Below are 19843 nucleotides of genomic sequence, written 5' to 3'. Positions count from 1 at the left end.
ACCTACTTGTCACTTATTCCGGTCCTTCTGAGCTTTTCAAATGGCACAAACAGGCAACATGGGCAGCCAGTGACATGGGAATTAGAAGACACTCCAGCGGAAGGCACGTTCCCTGTAGTTGCTACTCGCTTACACGCACGTACGTGTTTGTTTGGTGACCTTGCAAGGTTCATAGGGCTTGCTACCCCAGGGCAGTGAAGGAAGCAGGAGGTCAGAGAGATTACTTGCTCCAGGTTATGTAGCAAGTAAGCTGTAAAAGTCAGGACAGGAGCCCATGTCTTCCTACCGAAAGGTGTGCCGTTCCCTTATTCGAAGCTGGTCCACAGTACCTACCTGCCATCCCATCACTTGTTGCTTTCAAGACAGATTCAGCCACTTCTTTGGTTCCCACATTCTAAATCTGAGAAATGGAGAGAAGGCACACTTTTGTAGGGATACGAAGAAGATAAATTAGAAAACAAAAACCAAAGAGTTGGCGATAATAATACTTACAATAGTAACATCCATAATGATGATGACAATAAGAGCTGATACCTAATTCTGTTTCTTTTTTAATATATTTTATTAATTTGTTACAGAGAGGAAGAGAGAGGGATAGAGAGTTAGAAACATCGATGAGAGAGAAACATCGATCAGCTGCCTCTTGCACACCCCCTACGGGGAATGTGCCCGTAACCAAGGTACATGCCCTTGACCGGAATCGAACCCAGGACCTTTCAGTCCGCAGTCCGGCGCTCTATCCACTGAGCCAAACCGGTTTGGGCTGATACCTAATTCTTAATTGAGGGCAACCACTCTGCTGAATGCATTACATGTATTGTCACATTTAATTCTCACCACAAATCTGTGTGACTGGTATGATATTGTCATCCCCACTTTATAGAAGAGAAATCTGAGATCTCTTTATAGAAGAGAAATCTGAGGCGGAAAAACTTGCCCAAGTTTGTCACACTGCTAAGTCAGAATTTGAACCCAGACCTAACTGTTAACCTTTCACATGGAATCACTGGGCTACACAATTATGTTCATGCCATCTCAGTCAACAGTGGCCTTGGGCAAGTTACTGAAATTCCTTGTTTCTGTACATTTCTTTCTCTAAAGTGAATACCTTGTCCACCACTTGGGTTTATTGTGAACTGGTAAATGTGAGAATGATTGGTCAGAAGGATTAGGCAGTTACGGAGTGTTACCCACATTGAAGCTGGAATTCCTCTGTAAAATGGGAGGTGAACAGCCGTGAGGGTGCCTGGCACACAGCAGGCGCTCAGTACACGTGTATTGAATACTTGAATGAATGCAAGACCTTTGCTACTGCAGATGGTAATGAGGAGGGGGAAGAAAAGGCAAGCCCTACATCATCTTCCTAAACAAAAGTGCCCTGAATCCACCAATTTCTTTGCCTTCAGGAGGAAATTATTTTGCAGTCAGAGTCTAGTTGAAGCAGATAGTGAATTCTCCAGATAGCTCTCTCCATGCTCCGCTTGCATTTGGCTGAATGGAGATTCACATACTGATTTTTTTTCCCCTACATGATATAAAGTCAGTATAGAAAAAGTAGAAAATAGACAAACAGAAAGAAGGGGGGAAAAGTTCTTGATCTTTCTCCCACCCCTAAGATAACCATTCATTCAGCATGTTGGTGTTTCTTGTTCCCTAAGCATTTTTTTTGTAGACTTGAATTCATACTGAAAAGCAAATTAATACTTTGCTTTCCCATTGGCCATCCAAGAATTCACATTTCCGCATATAAGTGATAAACGCTTCGTGAACATTTATTCTTAACTCAATTCAGCTCAAATCCTGAAGTGTCTGTGTGTGCCCAGTGCCACGGACCCAGTGGTGAAACAGACTGTGTTGTTTAATTAATGGCTACATCGTACATTATTGTCCACTTATCACTTAGTTTCTTTTGTTCTATTTTCCAAGGGGCAAACTTTCTTAACAGCATAATCCTCCTCCGCTATATCTGTCTGGGGCCCTAGAATATGAAATAGTATTATATAAAAGGAGCTGAAACCGGTTTGGCTCAGTGGTAGAGCGTCAGTCTGCGGACTGAGGGGTCCCGGGTCCTGGTCAAGGGCATGTACGTTGGTTGCAGGCACATCCCCGGTGCGGGGTGTGCACGTGGTGGCTGGTCGATGTTTCTCTCTCATCGACGTTTCTGGCTCTCTATCTTTCTCCCTTCCACTCTGTAAAAAAATCAATAAAATAAAATGAAATAAAAAAAGAAATAGTATAAGAGGAAACCAGCATTAGCGATGTAAATATACGTGACAACACACACACACACACACACACACTCACATTCTAAACTAAGCTACACATAATAAAATGTTGTATTCTCCATTGTGGGATAAAGATTTCATCTGTCCTTCAATTTTTAAGAGTTCGCTTTGTAACGACAAAATCTAGCTAATCCTGAACTCACCTCTTCTCTCTCTCTCTTTTTTTTACTCTTTTGGGAAATCTAAGTTAGAAAAACACTCTCTACCTGCTACGTGTTTCTGTGACATGTCTCTGGAGTGGGGAGGGGGGGTGAGGCAGCTGCAGGCACTCTGTGCCGAGTTGCCTGAGTACTTGGCAGCCTTCCCACCTCCTCCGCTGTCCTCTGTGCCCTGTGCTTTGGAGCCAGCCAGGTGTGTGACACACGCTGCCCTCCAGGCTCCATCTCCTACTAGGATGTGGTTTTGTGTCCTGTAGTCCCGGTGTCAGTTGAAGAGCCTCGTGAACCTGGGAGCATGAGGAAATGGGAGAAGTCCTGCCAAATATGCCATTGGTCTCCTCCTGGCCTGGGGGCCAGTCTGTCCTTGGAATTGCTGGATGCATTCTCAGATCATTCAGATGTTTCCCAAGTTCCTCTGAAATGAGGTTACTTGGAAGTAAAGGCCAGAGTTTAAAGGCTTCTGTCCAGGGCAGCTTTACCTGTGACGTGGTGAGCTGTGGGTTTATCCTGGGAACTCAGTTCAACTCAAATACCACCCCGAGCCCATCGTCACTGGGCTTTCAACCCAGGAGCTGCACACTTCTTGAAGAAAAGGCCTCAGACTTAGCATCCGTGTCTACCTCAGTGTCTGGTGCATGCTGGACCCTCAGAAACCTTAGCTGAGAAAATGAATGCTGTGTCCCTATGCAGAGGGATACTGTTTATTCATTCACAAAAGAGAATGAATTTCTAAGGCACCCATGCAGCAGCCTGGGCGGGCCTTGAACATATTGCACTGGGTGAAAACGAGCTAGACACAAAAGAACAAATATTTCGTGGTTCCACCTAGATGCGGGACCCAGCACAGTCACAGTGATAGAGGCAGAATGTAGAGGCAGATGCTGGTTGCCAGGGGCTGTGGGCAGAGGGTGGTGGGGAGCTACTGTTTAATGGGCACAGAGCTTCTGTTTGGGATGATGACAACGTCTGGAGATGGATGGTGGGGATGGTTGCACAATATCGTGAATGTACTTAATGCCACTGAAACAGACATTAAAAAGTGGTTAGGATGTTAAGTTTTATGTTACACATATTATTACACCACAGTAAAAAATGATTGCCGACACAAAGGGGAATGGTGAATGCTGACCTTCTGTTTCTGCTTCTTGGCCATCCACTGAGCCTCCTCTTTTCCGTGAAACCCAGATGGTGGGTGCTGGGATGTCCTGTTTGAGGGGTTCTCCCCGCCGGGGCTTAGATGTGGATAAACTTCCCATTTGGGAGCTGCTGCATCAGAACCTGCCGTCTGACCAGGCCCTTTGGCACAGGCGCCCTGGTTTCCTCAGCCACAAGACAGAGAGACACATCTGGAAGCACCGAGGCATGTGCGATGCCTGCTTCCCCTGCCCGCCCAGACAGGAGTCCTGCGTGTCTGTCCCCTGCCCTGCCGTGTAATGGATGGGCACGGTCTCCCTGCCATCCCTGTGGGAAGGAAATGGACTGAAAACCTTCCTCTTCCTGCTAGGAACTTGTTTATAACATTAAAGGCAGGTATGCTCGGGAGGGCCGGGCAGGCGCTGTGATTTTTAATAATTCAGGGCATGCCAAGTTCAAAAACAGGTCATCGTGATTTTCCTCATCGGCTCCTGAGGCAAGCTCTGCTGACATCACCTCCTTTCCAGCAGAGGAAAGGAGAATGGGCAGCCGAGGCTTCCTTCTGACACTTGTTCCTTATTAGTCGCACCGAGGGGACGCCGCCGGCACGTTGGTAAAGGCCGGAGTGCATGCCGCCTCGGAGTATGGAGCCCCCGCTCAAGGCTCATGGGCCTCAGGTGACCGTCTCAGGTGTGATTACCTCTGTCCCGTCCCGGCATGCAGACCACACGACTCACCCAGGCCTGCCCTCTATCAAAACAACATCTCTTTCCATCCCAAGGCCCTCGTAGCGAAGACCAAGTTGCAGAGTCAGAGCGAGGAGGAGCCGGGCACTGCCTTTGGGGGCCGCTGAGCCCCCGAGGTTTGGGCCAGGCAGCTGCACGGGAGCATAAATCTCACCCTGAAGTTAAGTGGTGTCCCCCTCCCTCTGTGTGTGTCGCTTTGGTGCTGCACAAGGTGCAAAGTCCCTCCACGGGCTAATGCAAAGCACCTTCCCAGTTGCGTGGGAAAGGAAGTAACTTCCAGGCTGCGGAGAGGAGGGACCTGGGGGGAGAAGGCTGGCTCTCCGGAGCAAGCAGAGGAAAGAGGCGAGGAGGGGAGCCGGCCAGGTGTCTGCCTTTCATCAGATATTCAGGACGACACATCTGGTGCCGGGGAAGCTGCGCTTTCCTAACGGATGGAAGCCATGCAGCCGGGGGAGGGCTGAGCCGTCAGGTGAGCGGGAGATCAAGAATTGGCATGGCAGCCCCCGGCACGTGAGAGGTGCCAGGAAGTGCGCAGTGATTCTAACCAGCGGTGGTTAAATCAGCTCCACTTGGGCCTGGTGTGTTGTGCCCACGGAGATGGGCTGAGGGCACAGCAGCTGGGAATGCCAGGCGTGGAGAAGGCATCTGGTATACCACCATTTATTTTATTTATTTATTTATTTTTTTTTGAAAATATATTTTATTGATTTTGTACAGAGAGGAAGGGAGAGAGATAGAGAGTTAGAAACAATGATGAGAGAGAGTCATCAATCAGCTGCTTCTTGCACGCCCGCTACTGGGGATATGCCCGCAACCAAGGTACATGCCCTTGACCGGAATCGAACCCGGGACCCTTCAGTCCCCAAGCCGACGCTCTATCCATTGAGCCAAACCGGTCCCGGCGGTATACCACCATTTAGAAAAGAAAGTGTACGCAGGGGCTCACTGGCCCCCAGATCCTGGGTTCTGTTTAGTGGAGGTGCCAGGTGGCGGCAGCGATGTCATTCATTAGTAGCTTGTCAGTTCCTCCGGGAACATCTCCGGACCCCTCTGTTATACATATTCCAAGGACCCGGAGTAACCTTCTTTCTTGAACGTCCCCAATTTAAGATCCTGTCAAAATCTAACCACCTGTACTAGCGGCTAAGCAGCCTTGACTAACCGTTTTGCCCTGCGCTCGCACATTCCACGGGATTGTCTATGCAAGACCGAGCCGGGCAGCGAGCGAGGGTGTGCCTTTCCGAAAAACTTCCACTCAGACGTGAGCCGAGGAAGTGCCGTTTCATAAGTAGTCAGCCGAGGAAACCGGGCTCTACCTAGCCATCTAGTAATGCTTGCCTGTTTATTGGGGGACTTTTCAAAAGTCTGGAGGTGGCATGTCTCTGATTTGATGAGCCATAACTTGGGACACTAGAGAGAAAAAAGCAGCACAGGTAACCCTTGTGTATATGTGTGCACCTGCTATCATATTGCTAATATGTATCGTATGCAAATGAAAAGCTGCACCTTAGTGTTTTGTGCCAGTCCTCTGCCAAAAGCTTTACTTACAGTGTCTCATAGTCTGCTCCTATTTGAAAGATGAGTGACCGGGGCTCAGAGAAGCCACTAAGGAGCACACGTGGGATGTGAACATGGGTCTTTGGACTCCATGAGCCATGCTCGGACCCACTGTCTCCAAAATAGGCATGGCTCGCTTTTACAGAACCCTCCGGGTCTCATGCCTCGGAGTGGTATTCTCAAAACACCAGCTCTGAGCCCTTGCATTTTCTCCTTTGCAGCTTCCAGGAAGAATTCCAGTGGAGCCCCTGGGGCTTCCCAGTCCTCATCCCTGCAGGAGGCCCCTGGGAGGCCGTCTGAGCAAGAGTCCCATGTCTCTGATATAGCCTGCCCCAGACCCCTGTGTCCCTGGAGAAACTGTTGGCACTGATAACCCCAGGACTGAGCCGGAGCAGCCCACCTGAGCTGAGCAACTAACTACTCGCTGGCTTTCCTGGGGTTTGCCCAGCCCCCACTGAAGTTGGTGGGGGAGTACACAGCCATTCACCTGCCCAAGCCTAGGATTTATGGTCCGGCACCTCCCTGCTGCCCACAGCGCTGTGTACTGCAAACACAGATGACCTTTGCTGTGATTTTCATCTCCACCTGCTTCCTCACAGAAAACCTGTTTTGTATTGACATTGCTGGAAACAAGTTCTGCCGAGGCGAACTCCCTCCGCGCTTGCTCCCGGCGTTCAGCCCGGAGAGGCCAAGTGCCTCTAATTCCGGGAGCAAGAGGGAGGGCACCTTGAAAGCACCCCTGGCTTCCATCCATCCGGCTCTTCCGTCCAATCGCTTCAGGCAGCTGCAGCGTTTCCCTTCGTCCCAGGGAGTTCTAATCCCTCTCTGTAAGGGGAGAGGTTGGGAGCTGCGATTGGCCCACTGGCAAAAGGGCGCTTTGTGGGACGTCTCCTTACAAGTTGGTTCCCATGTGGTATTTGTTAGTGGGCGCTAATTATTAAGTCCTTGGCCGAGGCAGTCGACATTGTTCCCTTGGATTCCTCCCTCCTCCTTCTCCCCCGGACCCCATCGCTACAGAACAAAACCCACGGTGGGGCTCTGGAGGTTGACTGCGATGTGACTGCAGCACGTATTTGCCAAAGAACCCCTGATGGGCTCACTCTTGGGGTGGGGTCGTAGGTTGAAACTCAACTGGACAAAGCATCCTTCGTTCAGGCTGACACATTCTGTCTCTCCTCTGTGTAGTGATTATGTAGTTATTTCTCGCACATTGGATTCAGTCCTGTACAGGCAATTTAGGTAATTCATTGAAAGTGATTCACAGAATTTACTCAGATGGTCTGCACAGAATTCTGGAATGTTAGGGTTTGGGCTCCTAGGAAGATCCTGAAGGGCCAGGCTTTCCCAGAGGTGTGCTCAGAGGTGTAGGTCAGAAGGAAGAGGGGCTGGGTGAGCCAGCAGGTCCAGAGCTTCTTCCGAGTCCCCCAGCAAGAGCGCCCCTGCTGGTACCTGCTTTGGGTACAGGCTTCTGCAAAGGATGTCTGCAACCTAAAAGCAATCCTGAAAAGCAGTAATCAAACCCACCCACTCATTCATGTCTCAGAAGAGGAAAAGGGCCTGGGGGGATCCTTCTTTAAGGTCCACGTGAGTTAGTGAATTGACCCTAGAAGGAGAATTAGCACCTGGGTCTCCCCACATCTGTATGCCCCATTTATTGTGCCAAGCTGGGATAACGCTGGGACCCACCCCTGGGCTGTTTTTCCCATTCCCTGGCCTATGTCTTGTGGAAAAGGCCGTACCTAAAGGATCTACAGCAGGGGTGGGGGATGTCCCACCCAGGGGCTGTATATTTGCCAAAGCATTAGGGTGAATTACTAAACATTTGGCCAAATATAGCAGCCTAATTTTTAAGTTGATAATTTAAAAAATATATTTTATTGATTTTTTTACAGAGAGGAAGGGAGAGGGATAGAGAGTTAGAAACATCAATGAGAGATAAGCATCGATCAGCTGCCTCCTGCACACCCCTTACCCGACCAAGGTACATGCCCTTGACCGGGATCGAACTTGGGACCCTTCAGTCTGCAGGCCAATGCTCTATCCACTGAGCCAAACTGGTTTAGGCTAAGTTGATAATTTTGTATGGCCCTTCAATGATGTTATAAATATCCGGACGGCCCTCAGCAGTAAAAAAGGTTCCCCACCCCTGATCTAGAGGTACAAAAAAATCCCAGAAAAGCCACAGCAACATTGCTGAAGTCACACTTTGTTTTATGATGCCAGGCACCTTCCAGGGTTGTACAGTGCCCAGCCTGAGAGACTGTATGGAGCAGCCCTGTTTTGACTTTATGGGAGTGATATCCTAACTGGAATTGGGCTACACGGTTTTATTTCAGCGTTGTGCAAGGAAAAAGCACAGGCTTTTGAGCTAGTAGATCTGGGTTTAAATCCGAGCTTGCGAGTTCCATGACATTACTAATCGTCAGCTTTTTTTTTGCTTTTTTTTTTTTCCCCTCTAAAAATAAAGCTGTTAATACCTAGCTCAAGGATTGTCGTGAGAAATCAAATTTAATAGTCCGTGCAAAACCCCTATGGAAAGCACATCAGGGCCTTGATAAATGTTCCCCTTCCTACAACTTAATTCCCTGTTGCTCTCGTACACATACAGGTTTGAGTCCAAATAAAAGCCAGGCATTTCTGAGGTGGACCCTTCACTTGGGAACTCCTGGGTTTTGTCACAAGCTCAACATTAGCCAAATGAAATTTGGGCGTCTGTAGACCATGGGCCTGTTATAATCTTTTGTAGTGCAGTTGTAAAACTGAGCATTTCCTGGGGGGACAGGGTTGTGGGTTTCTAAGAAAAAAATTTCTGTGGGAGAAAACTGGAAAGACTGAAAAAAATGAAGTCCTGTTTCTTTGAGGCTGGAAGCCCCTGGGATGGTGTGGGGGTTCGGAGGCTGCCCGCAGACAGACCCTGGCAGCGAAATCAGAGCCCCTCATTGTACCAACGACTTGGGTGTGCTTGGGGCGCTTTCAAATCCTTCTTTATTTGCCATTCAGGCAGGGACCAGAGACCCAGAAGCTTGTTTTCAAAATCTAGGAGAACAGATGTTTTTGCTTATTTTTCTCTCCCGTGGGCCAAAATGCTTACTGGAGTTTTCATTGGGTTCTAAACTTGCCTTTTCTCTCATTTTCTTTTTCCTTTTAAGACAAATCATGGAAAAGGGTCATTGTAAAATGCAGGGGAAGGATGGGCATCTCAAACTGGGAAAGCTCTGCTTTTTTAGACCCTAATAAAAATGTGTCAGATTCTGCGGGCAAGGAGGCCTAGAAGACAAGAGAGAACGGGACGGACTGATTGAACTCTGGAAGGATCTCCCTGACACCGTCCACAGGCCTGCGATGCCCAGTGCCTCCTGGCAGACTGGATAAGAAAGCCAGCACTGCCTTCTCCTCTGAGGAAACCATCTGCATTGCATCTAACTGAGCAAGGCCTGTGGAAGGGCTGCCTTGATTAAACATGCTGTGTAGTACATGAGGCCAAGGCCACTCAGTCCCTGAACTCTATAGCCAGCTCAGACATTTTACATACTGTATTGGTTTCCTATTGTTGCTGTAACACATCACCACAGATGCAGTGGCTTAAACCAACACGTATTTATGACCTTACAGTCTGTAGGTCAGGGGTCTGACATGGTCTTGTGAGGCTGCAATCTAGGAGTCAGCAGGGTCGGGTTCCTTTCTGGAGGCTCCGTGGGAGAATTCCTTCTCTGTCCTTATCTTTCCCGGTTTCTAGAGGCTGCCCACATTCCTTGGCTTGTGCTCCTCTTCCTCCGGCCTCAAAGCCGGCAACGGCAGGTTGAGTCCTTTTTACCTGCATCACTCAATCTCCTGTTTCCCTCTTCCACTTTCAGGGATCCTTGTGGCTCCATCGGGCCTCCTAATAACCCAGGATAATTGCCCTCTCTTAGGGTCAGCTGATTAGCTCCTGAACTCCATGGCAACCTTAATTCCCCTTTGCCATGTAAGGTAATGTGTTTTCAGGTTCCAAGAATGGAGCATAACCATCTTGGGGGTGGGGAGAGATCATTGCCCATTGTAGGCACGCAGGTCATTTTTACATTAAATGCAATACGTATTAGGTCTCTTTGAGATGCAAGAAGCAGGAGCTGACTTAAGCTGATAAAAGAACGGTTTTTGTTTTTGTTTTCTGGTTTATGCACTTGGAAGGAACATGTGACTGATTTGATCCCCATGTCCAACAGTGTCATTAAGGCATTCTGATCCTTGGCTTTCTTGGCGGGGGTTTGATTTTCAAGCCAGGTTATTTGTGTGGTGGCTAAGACAGTTCCCAGGCAATTCGGATGCTGTTACCAAAAGAAAGAGGAAAAAGCTGTACAGGCAAAACCATTGGTGTCCACTGCACCATCTTACTGCTGTCCATTTCACCATCTCATTGCTGGATTTCAGAACCATACCATAGATATATTATTCTAGTTGAGAAGGCATTTGGCTTCAAGCAACAAAACACTCAACCTTGAAAGAGTACAGAAAAGGGTCGCCCACAGCCAGAAAGTTGGAAGTTAATTCAGGTAGTACCAGTATATAAACAGGAATTGCATGGTGGTTAAGAGTATGTGTTTTGGAACCAGTCTGCTTGGGTTTATATACAATCATTGGTTGTATTTACTTGAAATCTTACCCACATCGTGAGCTTGTTCTGAGGTTTAAATATGTAAATACAGAGTACAGTGACATAAACAATAAAAAATAGCTTTAATAATTATTATTATTATTGTTATAGTATTACTATTGTTATTACAAATAACTTCCTGAGGATGGCTTAGGAACTTGGAAAGCAGTTAGGAACCAGATACTTAATTGGTTTCTCTTTTTCTCACAGTCTCTTATCTCTGGAACTTTCTCTCTCAAACCTCATCGGGGAACTGAGATTCTCACCTGTAACATGGACTTTTACATGGCTTTTAGTTGCCTTGACTACGCATGTCCACCACCAAATAAATGCTGGGTCAGAGTTTTCCGAGTTCAGAGTCTTGAGAGAAGCTGATTGATCTGGGCCAAGACTGGCTTTGAATAAGAATGCACCTTGTGTAATTAATTAGCTGTGACTGCCCAGGTGACTTTGTACTCAGGGCTTACCTCTTTCGGTAGGCATGGAAGAGGCAGCTTAAGCTGAAGGAGGAAAGGCTAAACCAGAAAATTGGCCAACTTGTCTTTTATATGTACGCTGTAGCAAATTGGAATTTTCCTATAGCCGAAAAGAATCGGTTTCAAAAACTAATGGTTATAGCTAGGTATTTGGGAATAGGACAGCATTGGGAACTGCTCTGTTCTGATGTCATTTAGCCTGTGGTATTTGTAGAGAAAAATTGATCATTCTCCTGTTAATGATAAATGGTAGGGACATTTTCAGTCCAGTTAGAAATGCTCACTGGATGGATAAAAATACTGCCCCCTCTTACCCCACCCCGAGTAGCATTGATCCCAGAACCTCATTTCTAGAAATACAAGTTCCTAGGGGTGGAGGGACCGCTGCTCACACTCACTGTCAGGAGAGTCGATTCCAGAGTGACCAGGGATGCCCCCAGAAATCTTCCCTTTGGTAACAGGAAGAAAATTCCACCTTGGACTTTTGTTCACTGTGCCCCTTCTCACCCCTGAGCCCCCATGTTTTTCCCAGCATCCCCAGTCCAAGGTGTTCTCCACATACAGAGGTTTCTGCCTTCAGAGCACTTGTCCCTCTCTCCAAGGACTTTAGTGAGCATCTTCCTGGGGAAGTAGTTCCACAGTGATGGGGAAAAGAGGTATTGACTGATGGAATGTCTTAGCTCTGAGGCATTCCAGGAAGGGTGGGAATGCATCGGATCTGGGCGGAGCGTCTTAGGAAGCACTGAAGTTTGGGGGAAGACAAAGCATTGTGAAGATTTTGATGGAAGTCTGCTGGGAAAGTCTCAACCTCAAAGGCTAGTGTGCCCCTTTCTAGTTGAACCATTTGCAGGCTCCACACCGGCTCTCCAATGGATTGGTTTTGAAGCGGTCAACAAAAAAGCATCCCGCTGCCAGGGCCAACCATCAAAACGAGAAAAGAGAGCCATGCAAACCTGGGGGAATGTGCGAGAGAGGGATATTGCAGGACAGAAAGGGGCACTGCTGGCCTGATGACATACATGTGTGTTATCTCCCCCAAGGACCCCGTGGTTTAATGGATGGGGCTTTAACCTACCCAGAGGTCAGTCTCTGCTGGACAAGTGGAACCTCATTCCCGAGGGCATCGACATTCTCATGACACACGGACCTCCTCTAGGTAAGTGAAGCAAAGGTTTTCCTTTTGTGGTACAAGACACCTTTTTCCCCCAGGCATAATGAATAAATGTTTCAGGGACATAATATTGTTTCTTTCTTTTTTTTTAAGTGACTACAAAAAGAAAAGTGTGGATGTCTTTAAAGAAGCCCAGTATGATAATTAAACTCAGCAGTTCTGCTGGGCTTACAGGTGTTCTTGAAATTAAATTTTTTGAATTAGTCAAGTCAGGGAAAATCAAATGAGTATGGAGTGCCACAGTCTTTTGAGCTCGATAATTTATTTTAAGAAGTGTATTCACTTTGGAGTAAGGGGATGGGGAATGGAAGGAAGACAGGAATTTTTCAATCATGGGGCTTTTGCTTGGTAGTGAAATGAAGGAAACTTTTGCGTAAAGGAGCTCTTTATTTTTTTTTTCCATATCATAGTATACCTGGGAAATCTTTAAAGTTTGCTGATTATGTGAGAAAAGGACCTTTTCATTATTTCTTTTGGCTAAGGTGTTACATGTGGACTTAGGTTGAATTTTACTTAAGGATGCTCAGCCTATACCTATATGGAGCCCACATCCAGGTGTAGATTGCCGGGGTGCTTCCAGGCCACCTTTGGTTACCCAGATTATAGGTCAAAAGGCAAAAGCTGACCATTTAATTTACATAATATCCTCTAGTTACTCATGAGCTTATGAATGGTATGGCTTAGCCACACAGATTTTCCAAACATGACTACCACCTTAACCCCCCATCTACTCAGGACCCTCCCTCGTCAAACTAAGTTGTGCTCAGAAAGTTCAGGTGCTTCCCTTTTAGTAGGAGAATTTTCTTTCCAAATTGTGGTAAAAAAACAAACAAACAAACACATACCCTCTTAGCAAATGTGTAGGTGTACTAGAAAAGTTTTCTCAATCACATTGATTTGGAAAGTGGAGGCTGGGGAACACTTACTACAGAAATAAATGATTTTACCAACTTTTTCCCTGTGGTTTGGGGTCGTTACCCATGTCACTTTCTTCCTCTATGAGCCCCTAAAATAAAAACCTAACAGTCATCCCCTAATAAGAATTTAATCTTTGTGGATATTTTCGCCACCAAACAGCTGAGTGCTGCTTTCCCGCCATTACAGTGTTCTGTGTGCCACAAGGACATGGCAGAAGGGCGATGAGCTGGTGGCACATTTCAATGCTGGAAAAGCAGGAGAAGGGCGCCAGGTCTGTTGCAGATGGGCGAGCGTAGATTTGTACACTTCTGACGTTTTCAATGCTTCAGAACCACCACGCCCATGCTTTTTCCCTCTTCCAGAGTACCCCATCCCATAGTTTAAAAGATTTTACTTATGCACAATCTTTATCAAGTCAAAACTAATTCATTTCCGTATTTTGCAACATTAGAGACTAACTACAGCTGTAAGTTGCTGTAGTGAAATACCTGAGTTACCCAGTGAGATCCTCCAGCAATGGCATCCCAGCCAACTTGGTGCTTTCCCCAAGCAGCCTGGTTGGGTACAGGCATGATTCCCCATTGGCTGTTTATTGGAAGGGACTTGGGCATCCTCAGCGTTTACATGCCTGAAGTTTTATTCGGAATATAACTTTGGACAGATGGAGTCATCCACATATTTCATCAAGTCATTAATTTTGGTGCAAAAGTAAGTGGCAATATCAGTGAGTCTGAATTCTAGCCTCCTAAGAATTTAGGTGTCCTTATAAGGGAGGCTACCATCTCTCTCTTTGTAGTAAAAATGAAGTGTCCAGAGAGTGGCTGTGCTTAGAGTCCAGTAAGCTCTGGAGTTCCAAAATAAAAGTACAGTGATTGGAATTCTTATGGAAATATTGGATTGGGAGGTGGGAGTGGGGGTTGGGGGTTGGGGGTTGACCTTGAAATTTCCCCTTGGGGGAAGGGAAGCCACCATAATATAGGACTTTACTATTATGTTGTGAGTAAGGTGTTTTCTCTGGATATTATATATGAAATGAGATCTCTAACCCCTTCAAGAAAAACACATCTACGAAAGAACAGGGAATATGCCAATTGCTGTGAACTAAGGACTTTCTCCTCTCATTAACAAAGTTTAAAACCCACGGTAGGGTTTTTGTGGGGCCCCCACTTTTATCTGATGTTCTTCCCAGACTCTCTAGCCATTGCCCACACTCCAGGGAACGTGTCTTTGCAAAGATGCTAAATCTTCATTTCCCCAGTCTCGCCAAAGTGGAATAAACTTGTCTGTCCCTTTGTGCTGGATCATTTCTAAATAATAGAAATCACCTAATGGAGGTATGGAATGGATTCCCACTGATTATGGTTTAGCCTTTCATCCCACCTGCCTTCTTGATGCCCCATCCTGTTGAGGCATGTGGATCATAATCATTCAAATAGCTGACTTTTGCTATAATTGATGTCAGTTTTTATGGATTTTCTGCATTAAGTGTAGAACTAAGTGGCTTTTACATAAGGATAGGCAATTAGCCCTGGCGCCCAGCTTGCCATCGCAAGGTCACCATTGTTGCCTATCGTTAGAGAGGAGGCTGGAGGAGGAGGAACATGGCGTTCCCAAGCTTAGGTCATCAGGAACCTTGAAGGGTTAAGATTCGATGTGTCTAAAGAGAGCAAGGTATCCTGTGGCCAGTTGGCAGGCAGTGCCTCCCACCTTGTCTTCGAATTATCTTGGAAATAAACTGCTAAGGTATAATCAAAAAGGAAAGGAACGGAATTGGGAGACAAAGAGATATTATGGAACTGCCGGGAATAAATGTCATTGGGCCCATGAAGAAGATTTGAAACCCATGGCTGAATAAATCAAATCCCTCACGGGGAGGGTGGGGGGGGGGGGGAGTTAATTAACAGGAAGGGGAAAAAAAGAAAAAGGAAACCCAAAAATTTTTTTTCCAAGAACCTAAAGAAGACAAAGTGATGAGTGAAAGTCCTTAAAAGCCATTGTGAGCTTTAATGGGGAGGCTAGGATTACAGATAATGTAATAAACCTTCTGTGAGTTATGGCTTCCTGAAAGTCTAAATGAAGCCTTACCTGAAGAAAGAAAATGAAGAGTATTGATTGCATTTTGCCCTTAGGTTTTCGAGACTGGGTTCCAAAGGAGCTTCAGAGAGTGGGCTGTGTGGAGCTCTTAAACACAGTGCAGAGGCGAGTCCGGCCCAAGCTCCACGTGTTTGGCGGAATTCACGAAGGTAAGACTAGAAGAAAGGAGTTCATGACATGTTGTGTCATGACCCGTGATCTCCTTCCACAGTGGGGATCTTGGCCGCCGGGGGAGTCACTGGAGCAGTGGTTTTCAAAGTCTTTCTACCAGCGGAACCCTTTCATCACATAAAATGTTAGGAGAAACACCTGAACATAAGCTGATAAATATTTTATATGGAGCCACTCTATTTTAAACAGAGAGAAGGAACCAGGTGTCTGGCCCACCTTAGAGAAAACCCAGACTTCTCCCAGATAGCTTCTGGGGTTTGGGGTTCTGATGATGAATTTTTGATAACTACTGCAGTAGAACAGCCATGGAGTATAAAGGACAGCTTTTTTCTTCAAGGTTGTTAGACTACTAGTAAATAACTCCCATGGCCTCTTCTTACTTCTGCATACCGAGTTTCACAGCAACTTAGGAAAACAAGACAGTCTTCAAAAACTAACCAGCATGACTCAGTGGTTGAGCATGGACCTATGAATCAGGAGGTCATGGTTCAATTCCTGGTCAGGGCACATGCCTGGGTTGTGGGCTTGACCCCATGTGGGGGGAATGCAGGAGGCAGCCTATCAATGTTTCTCTCTTGTCACTGATGTTTCTATCTCTCTCACCCTCTCCCTTCCTCTTTGAAATAAACACACACACACACTTTGGACGTGCAGAGAGAGCTGTAGAACGAAGTGGCAGGAACCAGTGCATTTGCACGTAGAAATTTTCTTGCTAACCTCAGGAAACCATTTCAGACTTCTCAGAAATCGTTAGCACTATTAGCTCCGGCTGAGGTTAAACAGAATAATTAAATCTCCCCTAAATGGGAACTGGTCCAGTTACCCGTTTTCTGCTTTTCCGAGTAAGCTGGAGTCAAGTTCACGAAACCTGAAAGGGACCTTCACTATGTTTTGTCTGTCCTCCGTTTTGCAAACCAGTGGGAACTGAGCCCTCTTTCCTGGGCCTTTGATTTCTGGCCCTGCCACACTCCCCCAGTTACACACGTCTTGTGCAGAGGGTATGTGTACTGAGGCAACCACCATATTCTCTCCATCTCCTGTGCATAGCTGTTCTCTAAAGTTATTCAGAAATCTGCATTTGAGGTGTTTAGGTCTGTGTGCTCGATGAAGCAAAAACAAATCCACAAATATGTTTGCTTTTCAAAGCCCACAAATCCAGTGCCTTCCTGGTTTAGGCAGGTAATAAAGAGCATATTGGAAGCCATTCTACTGAGGCCAGAGAGAGTAAGCGAGCTCCAAGGGCAGGCCCCAGCTGAGTGGATAGAAAGCAGGGGTGCAGCTCCCCAAGGGTGGTGTCACCCTGCCCTGACCGAGCTGTGGGAGCACACCTCTCTCTAAGGCTTGATGCATGATGTGGGGTTGGGGACATGGGAGTTCATGTCTAAACAGCATTTCTAGGGGCAGTGATAAAGTTTGGATTCCTGCAGCATGCCTATGGGTTTGCATTTCAGCTTTTTTTTTTTTTTTTTTTTTAATCATTTGTTAGCTTTAAACTATCCAGACAATTGGGGAATTCCACTGAAGTCCCAAAATAATAACCTTGCTTAAAGAGAAAAGAGATCATATTCAAATAAACTTGTCTCGATTTTATTCGCTTAAGACAGCCGAAGAGGGCAGAGAGAGGGCAAATACCAGCCTCCTGATGGAGAGAGATAACAAGACTTTCTGACCCCAGAACTAAACAGTGCACAGTTTAAATGCCTCTTTTCTTTTCTTAAGAGAGTTTTCCATTGACCCTCATTAAGCTCTCCACAGGCTCACGTGGAGAAATTGTAGCAATTTGAAAGGGGGAGAGAGTAAAAAAAAAAAAAAAAAAAAAAAAAAAAAAAAAAAAAAAAAAAAAATCCTTTTCAGTTATTTCTGTAAGTCCTGGTCATTTTATTTTTGCAAAGGCATATTTTTTAGCGCCGTGAAGCCTGATAGCAACATAGAGTTACACACTTCATTGCAGTGGCTTTCAGCAAACAAGGTAGCCAGGGAAATGTGCAAATCGGCAAACATGCTGAAACTTCCAACGTGTTAAACATTATAAAAGGATTTGTACGTACCAAAGACCCAGAGAAACTGTCCTAGCTCTCTTGCAGTAGGTCACAGGGGATTTACTGCCCATGGGAAGTGTTTTAGTGTAAGCTGGTGTCCAGGTGAGCTTAAGAAGCTGTGTCTTATGTGATGTTTCTCCAAGTCACTTGGACCTTTGATTACTTGACTCTTTTGAATGAAATGGAATTCAGATCCAAGCCACACAGTTCAAGTAAGATAGGGTCCCTTCTTGTTTTCTTCCTTGGAGGCAGTGTAGATATTATTTCATAGCCTCCTCTCCTCCTTCATTCGTCTGGAAGTCTAGTGGGGTGTGGGTGGCTGTGTCCCTGAGTTTATGTTACTCATTCAGCCCCTAGAACTCAGCAGTTCTTGGGCATAGGGCTTTGAAATGAAAATCCTATTCTGAAAAGAGGGGGAAATTTTTTTTATATTTTTACATTCTCCCTAGTAAAGGCATTTTACAGCCCTTTTCCTGACAGATCTAGTATTTAAATAAGGGGGGGGGGGGGGGGGACACGACACTTTTCTTTGAAGTAGAGAATTCTCCTTTTTAAGAAAGTAGAATAAAATCTGGAGGCCGCTTCTGAAAGCGGTTATGTCTGAGGAGGCTCCAGTGAATGTCGTCTCACTTCCCACTGGAAAAGATTGTTTTTGTTTTGTTTTCCTTGCCTGGTGGCCCTGCATTGAGTCACTGTTATCTGTGTATATGGCAGTAAGCGTGACACTGTCTCCCCACAGGTTACGGCATCATGACCGACGGTTACACAACCTACATCAATGCCTCAACGTGTACAGTCAGCTTTCAACCGACCAACCCTCCAATTATATTTGACCTTCCAAACCCACAGAATTCCTGAAGCTCTGGATGCCCAACAGGAATGTGAAGGAAGGTCTATAAACTGCCATTTTTTCTAATTATACATTTACATTCTCTGACTTTGTTTATTTCCAAATCCTGTGAGTTCTTTTTGTAAATTGCTGGAACAACAACAACAAAAAATGATACTAGAGGTTGTGCTTCTTCTTTATTATTATTATTATTTTTTAATGGGGTATCCATTTGAAATCAGAGGAGCATTGTGAATTTGTAAAATGACTTCTGTTTTCTCAAAGGCCACGCCATTGTAAATTGTTAGTGCTCGCCAAAGGACAGCCAAGCTTTCTTTTTAAAAGGTGATTAAAAAAAAAAAAAAAAAGTCTTATTTTAATATGCTTTAAGCTGGAAGAAAGAAGAAAACAGGTAGGCAGTGTTTTAAAAACCAACCAGATTTGCACAACTGTTTAAGAGTATTGTTTGAACTGTTTTATTTTATTTTTTTTGATGTTCTGTTATTATTGTTTTCTTGGTCATGCTTCTTTTCTGCAGATGGGGCCCAGATTTATGTGACTCTTTCAATAAAAGAAATAGACTTCCCCTCACACTCTCCCTCGAAAGAAAGTTGTGTCAAGGGAAGAAACCAGCCCACGTTTTAAAGGATGGCTTAGCTAGTGAGATCCATACTGTGGCTATACAAGGCCTCCTTGTTTGTTGCTTTTAAATTATTTTAGCTTTAAAAATATGGAAATGGAATCTGTCAAGAGCAGGTATTTCATGCAGTGCAGAAAAAAGAGTGTGCAAGACTCCTTTTTAAATATGGGTTTATATATATAAGTATTTTTTTGTGTATTATGACTAAGTTAGGAGTTTACTATTGCCAAGGATGGTAGAGCTGCAAGGGATGCTGTATAGCAAGGCATCCGAAGGCTGAGGAGCTCACACACTTTCTCAGAACTCAAGGTCTTAAAGAGCTTGAGTCAAATCTAGGTACAGTTACAGGCGTGTATAGACTTAAATGGATGCAATGGAAGCTAACGAAAATAAGGCTTAGTTGTCCTTTATATTTAAATGCCCTGAATTGTCTTCTTACTTCCTCTCCCTCCCCCCATTTTGCACTGTGTGTCGATGCAATCTTCGCTAGCACAAAATATTGTCGCTAATAGTCATTTCTGTTTTCCCATTGTAAATGCTGTTGAGCTTTATTCTATTTTATGTTACCTTGTTAATGAAATTTAGGAAAGCAGCTGTTTCTTTAAATTTATTGTGATATTCTATATCTAGCGGCCTTTATATGCAAATAAAATTGCAAGATTTTTAAAACTGTGCTGCTCGGAGGGTTGGCTGGTGGGAGGATGGTGACTGAGCCCCATGGAAGGGGGAAAGAGGTTATTTATATGCAACATCAGCGCTCCCTTTTAAAAGAATTAGAATCAGCGGCATTTTTTTTCTAATTTTCAATAAATTTTTATTACCCACCATTCAAGGGCTGTCAGGTGGATCGATAAGGCACTCAGAGTACTTTCTCCTTCCATCATGCTGTCATCCATCTTGCCATAGGTTTCAAAGGGTGAAGATTTCTCTTTGGCCATTGTCATTTCCGTGGGAACAGAGTGACCGTGCAGTGGAGTCTGGAGCCTCCATTG

At 45.5% G+C, this 19843-nt stretch overlaps 1 protein-coding gene across 4 annotated transcripts in view; it reads left to right on the top strand.

The window, feature by feature from the left end:
• Positions 1–19520, top strand: part of MPPED2 (metallophosphoesterase domain containing 2) — a 178211-nt gene extending 158691 nt beyond the window's left edge. For all 4 annotated transcript variants that reach the window (XM_084893630.1, XM_084893633.1, XM_084893631.1 and 1 more), the window contains 3 exons: positions 12030–12145; positions 15208–15321; positions 18122–19520. In XM_084893630.1, the coding sequence (XP_084749756.1) occupies positions 12030–12145; positions 15208–15321; positions 18122–18240 (349 nt within the window). In that variant the 3' untranslated portion in view covers positions 18241–19520. The remainder of the gene's footprint in view (positions 1–12029; positions 12146–15207; positions 15322–18121) is intronic.
• Positions 19521–19843: the final 323 nt, after the last annotated feature.

The sequence above is a fragment of the Pipistrellus hanaki genome (genome assembly GCF_964339955.1).
Source record: "Pipistrellus hanaki genome assembly, chromosome: 9".
NCBI classification, from domain to species: domain Eukaryota; kingdom Metazoa; phylum Chordata; class Mammalia; order Chiroptera; family Vespertilionidae; genus Pipistrellus; species Pipistrellus hanaki.
The sequence above is the reverse complement of the archived record's forward strand: the minus strand, read 5'-3'. Positions and strand labels throughout refer to the sequence as shown.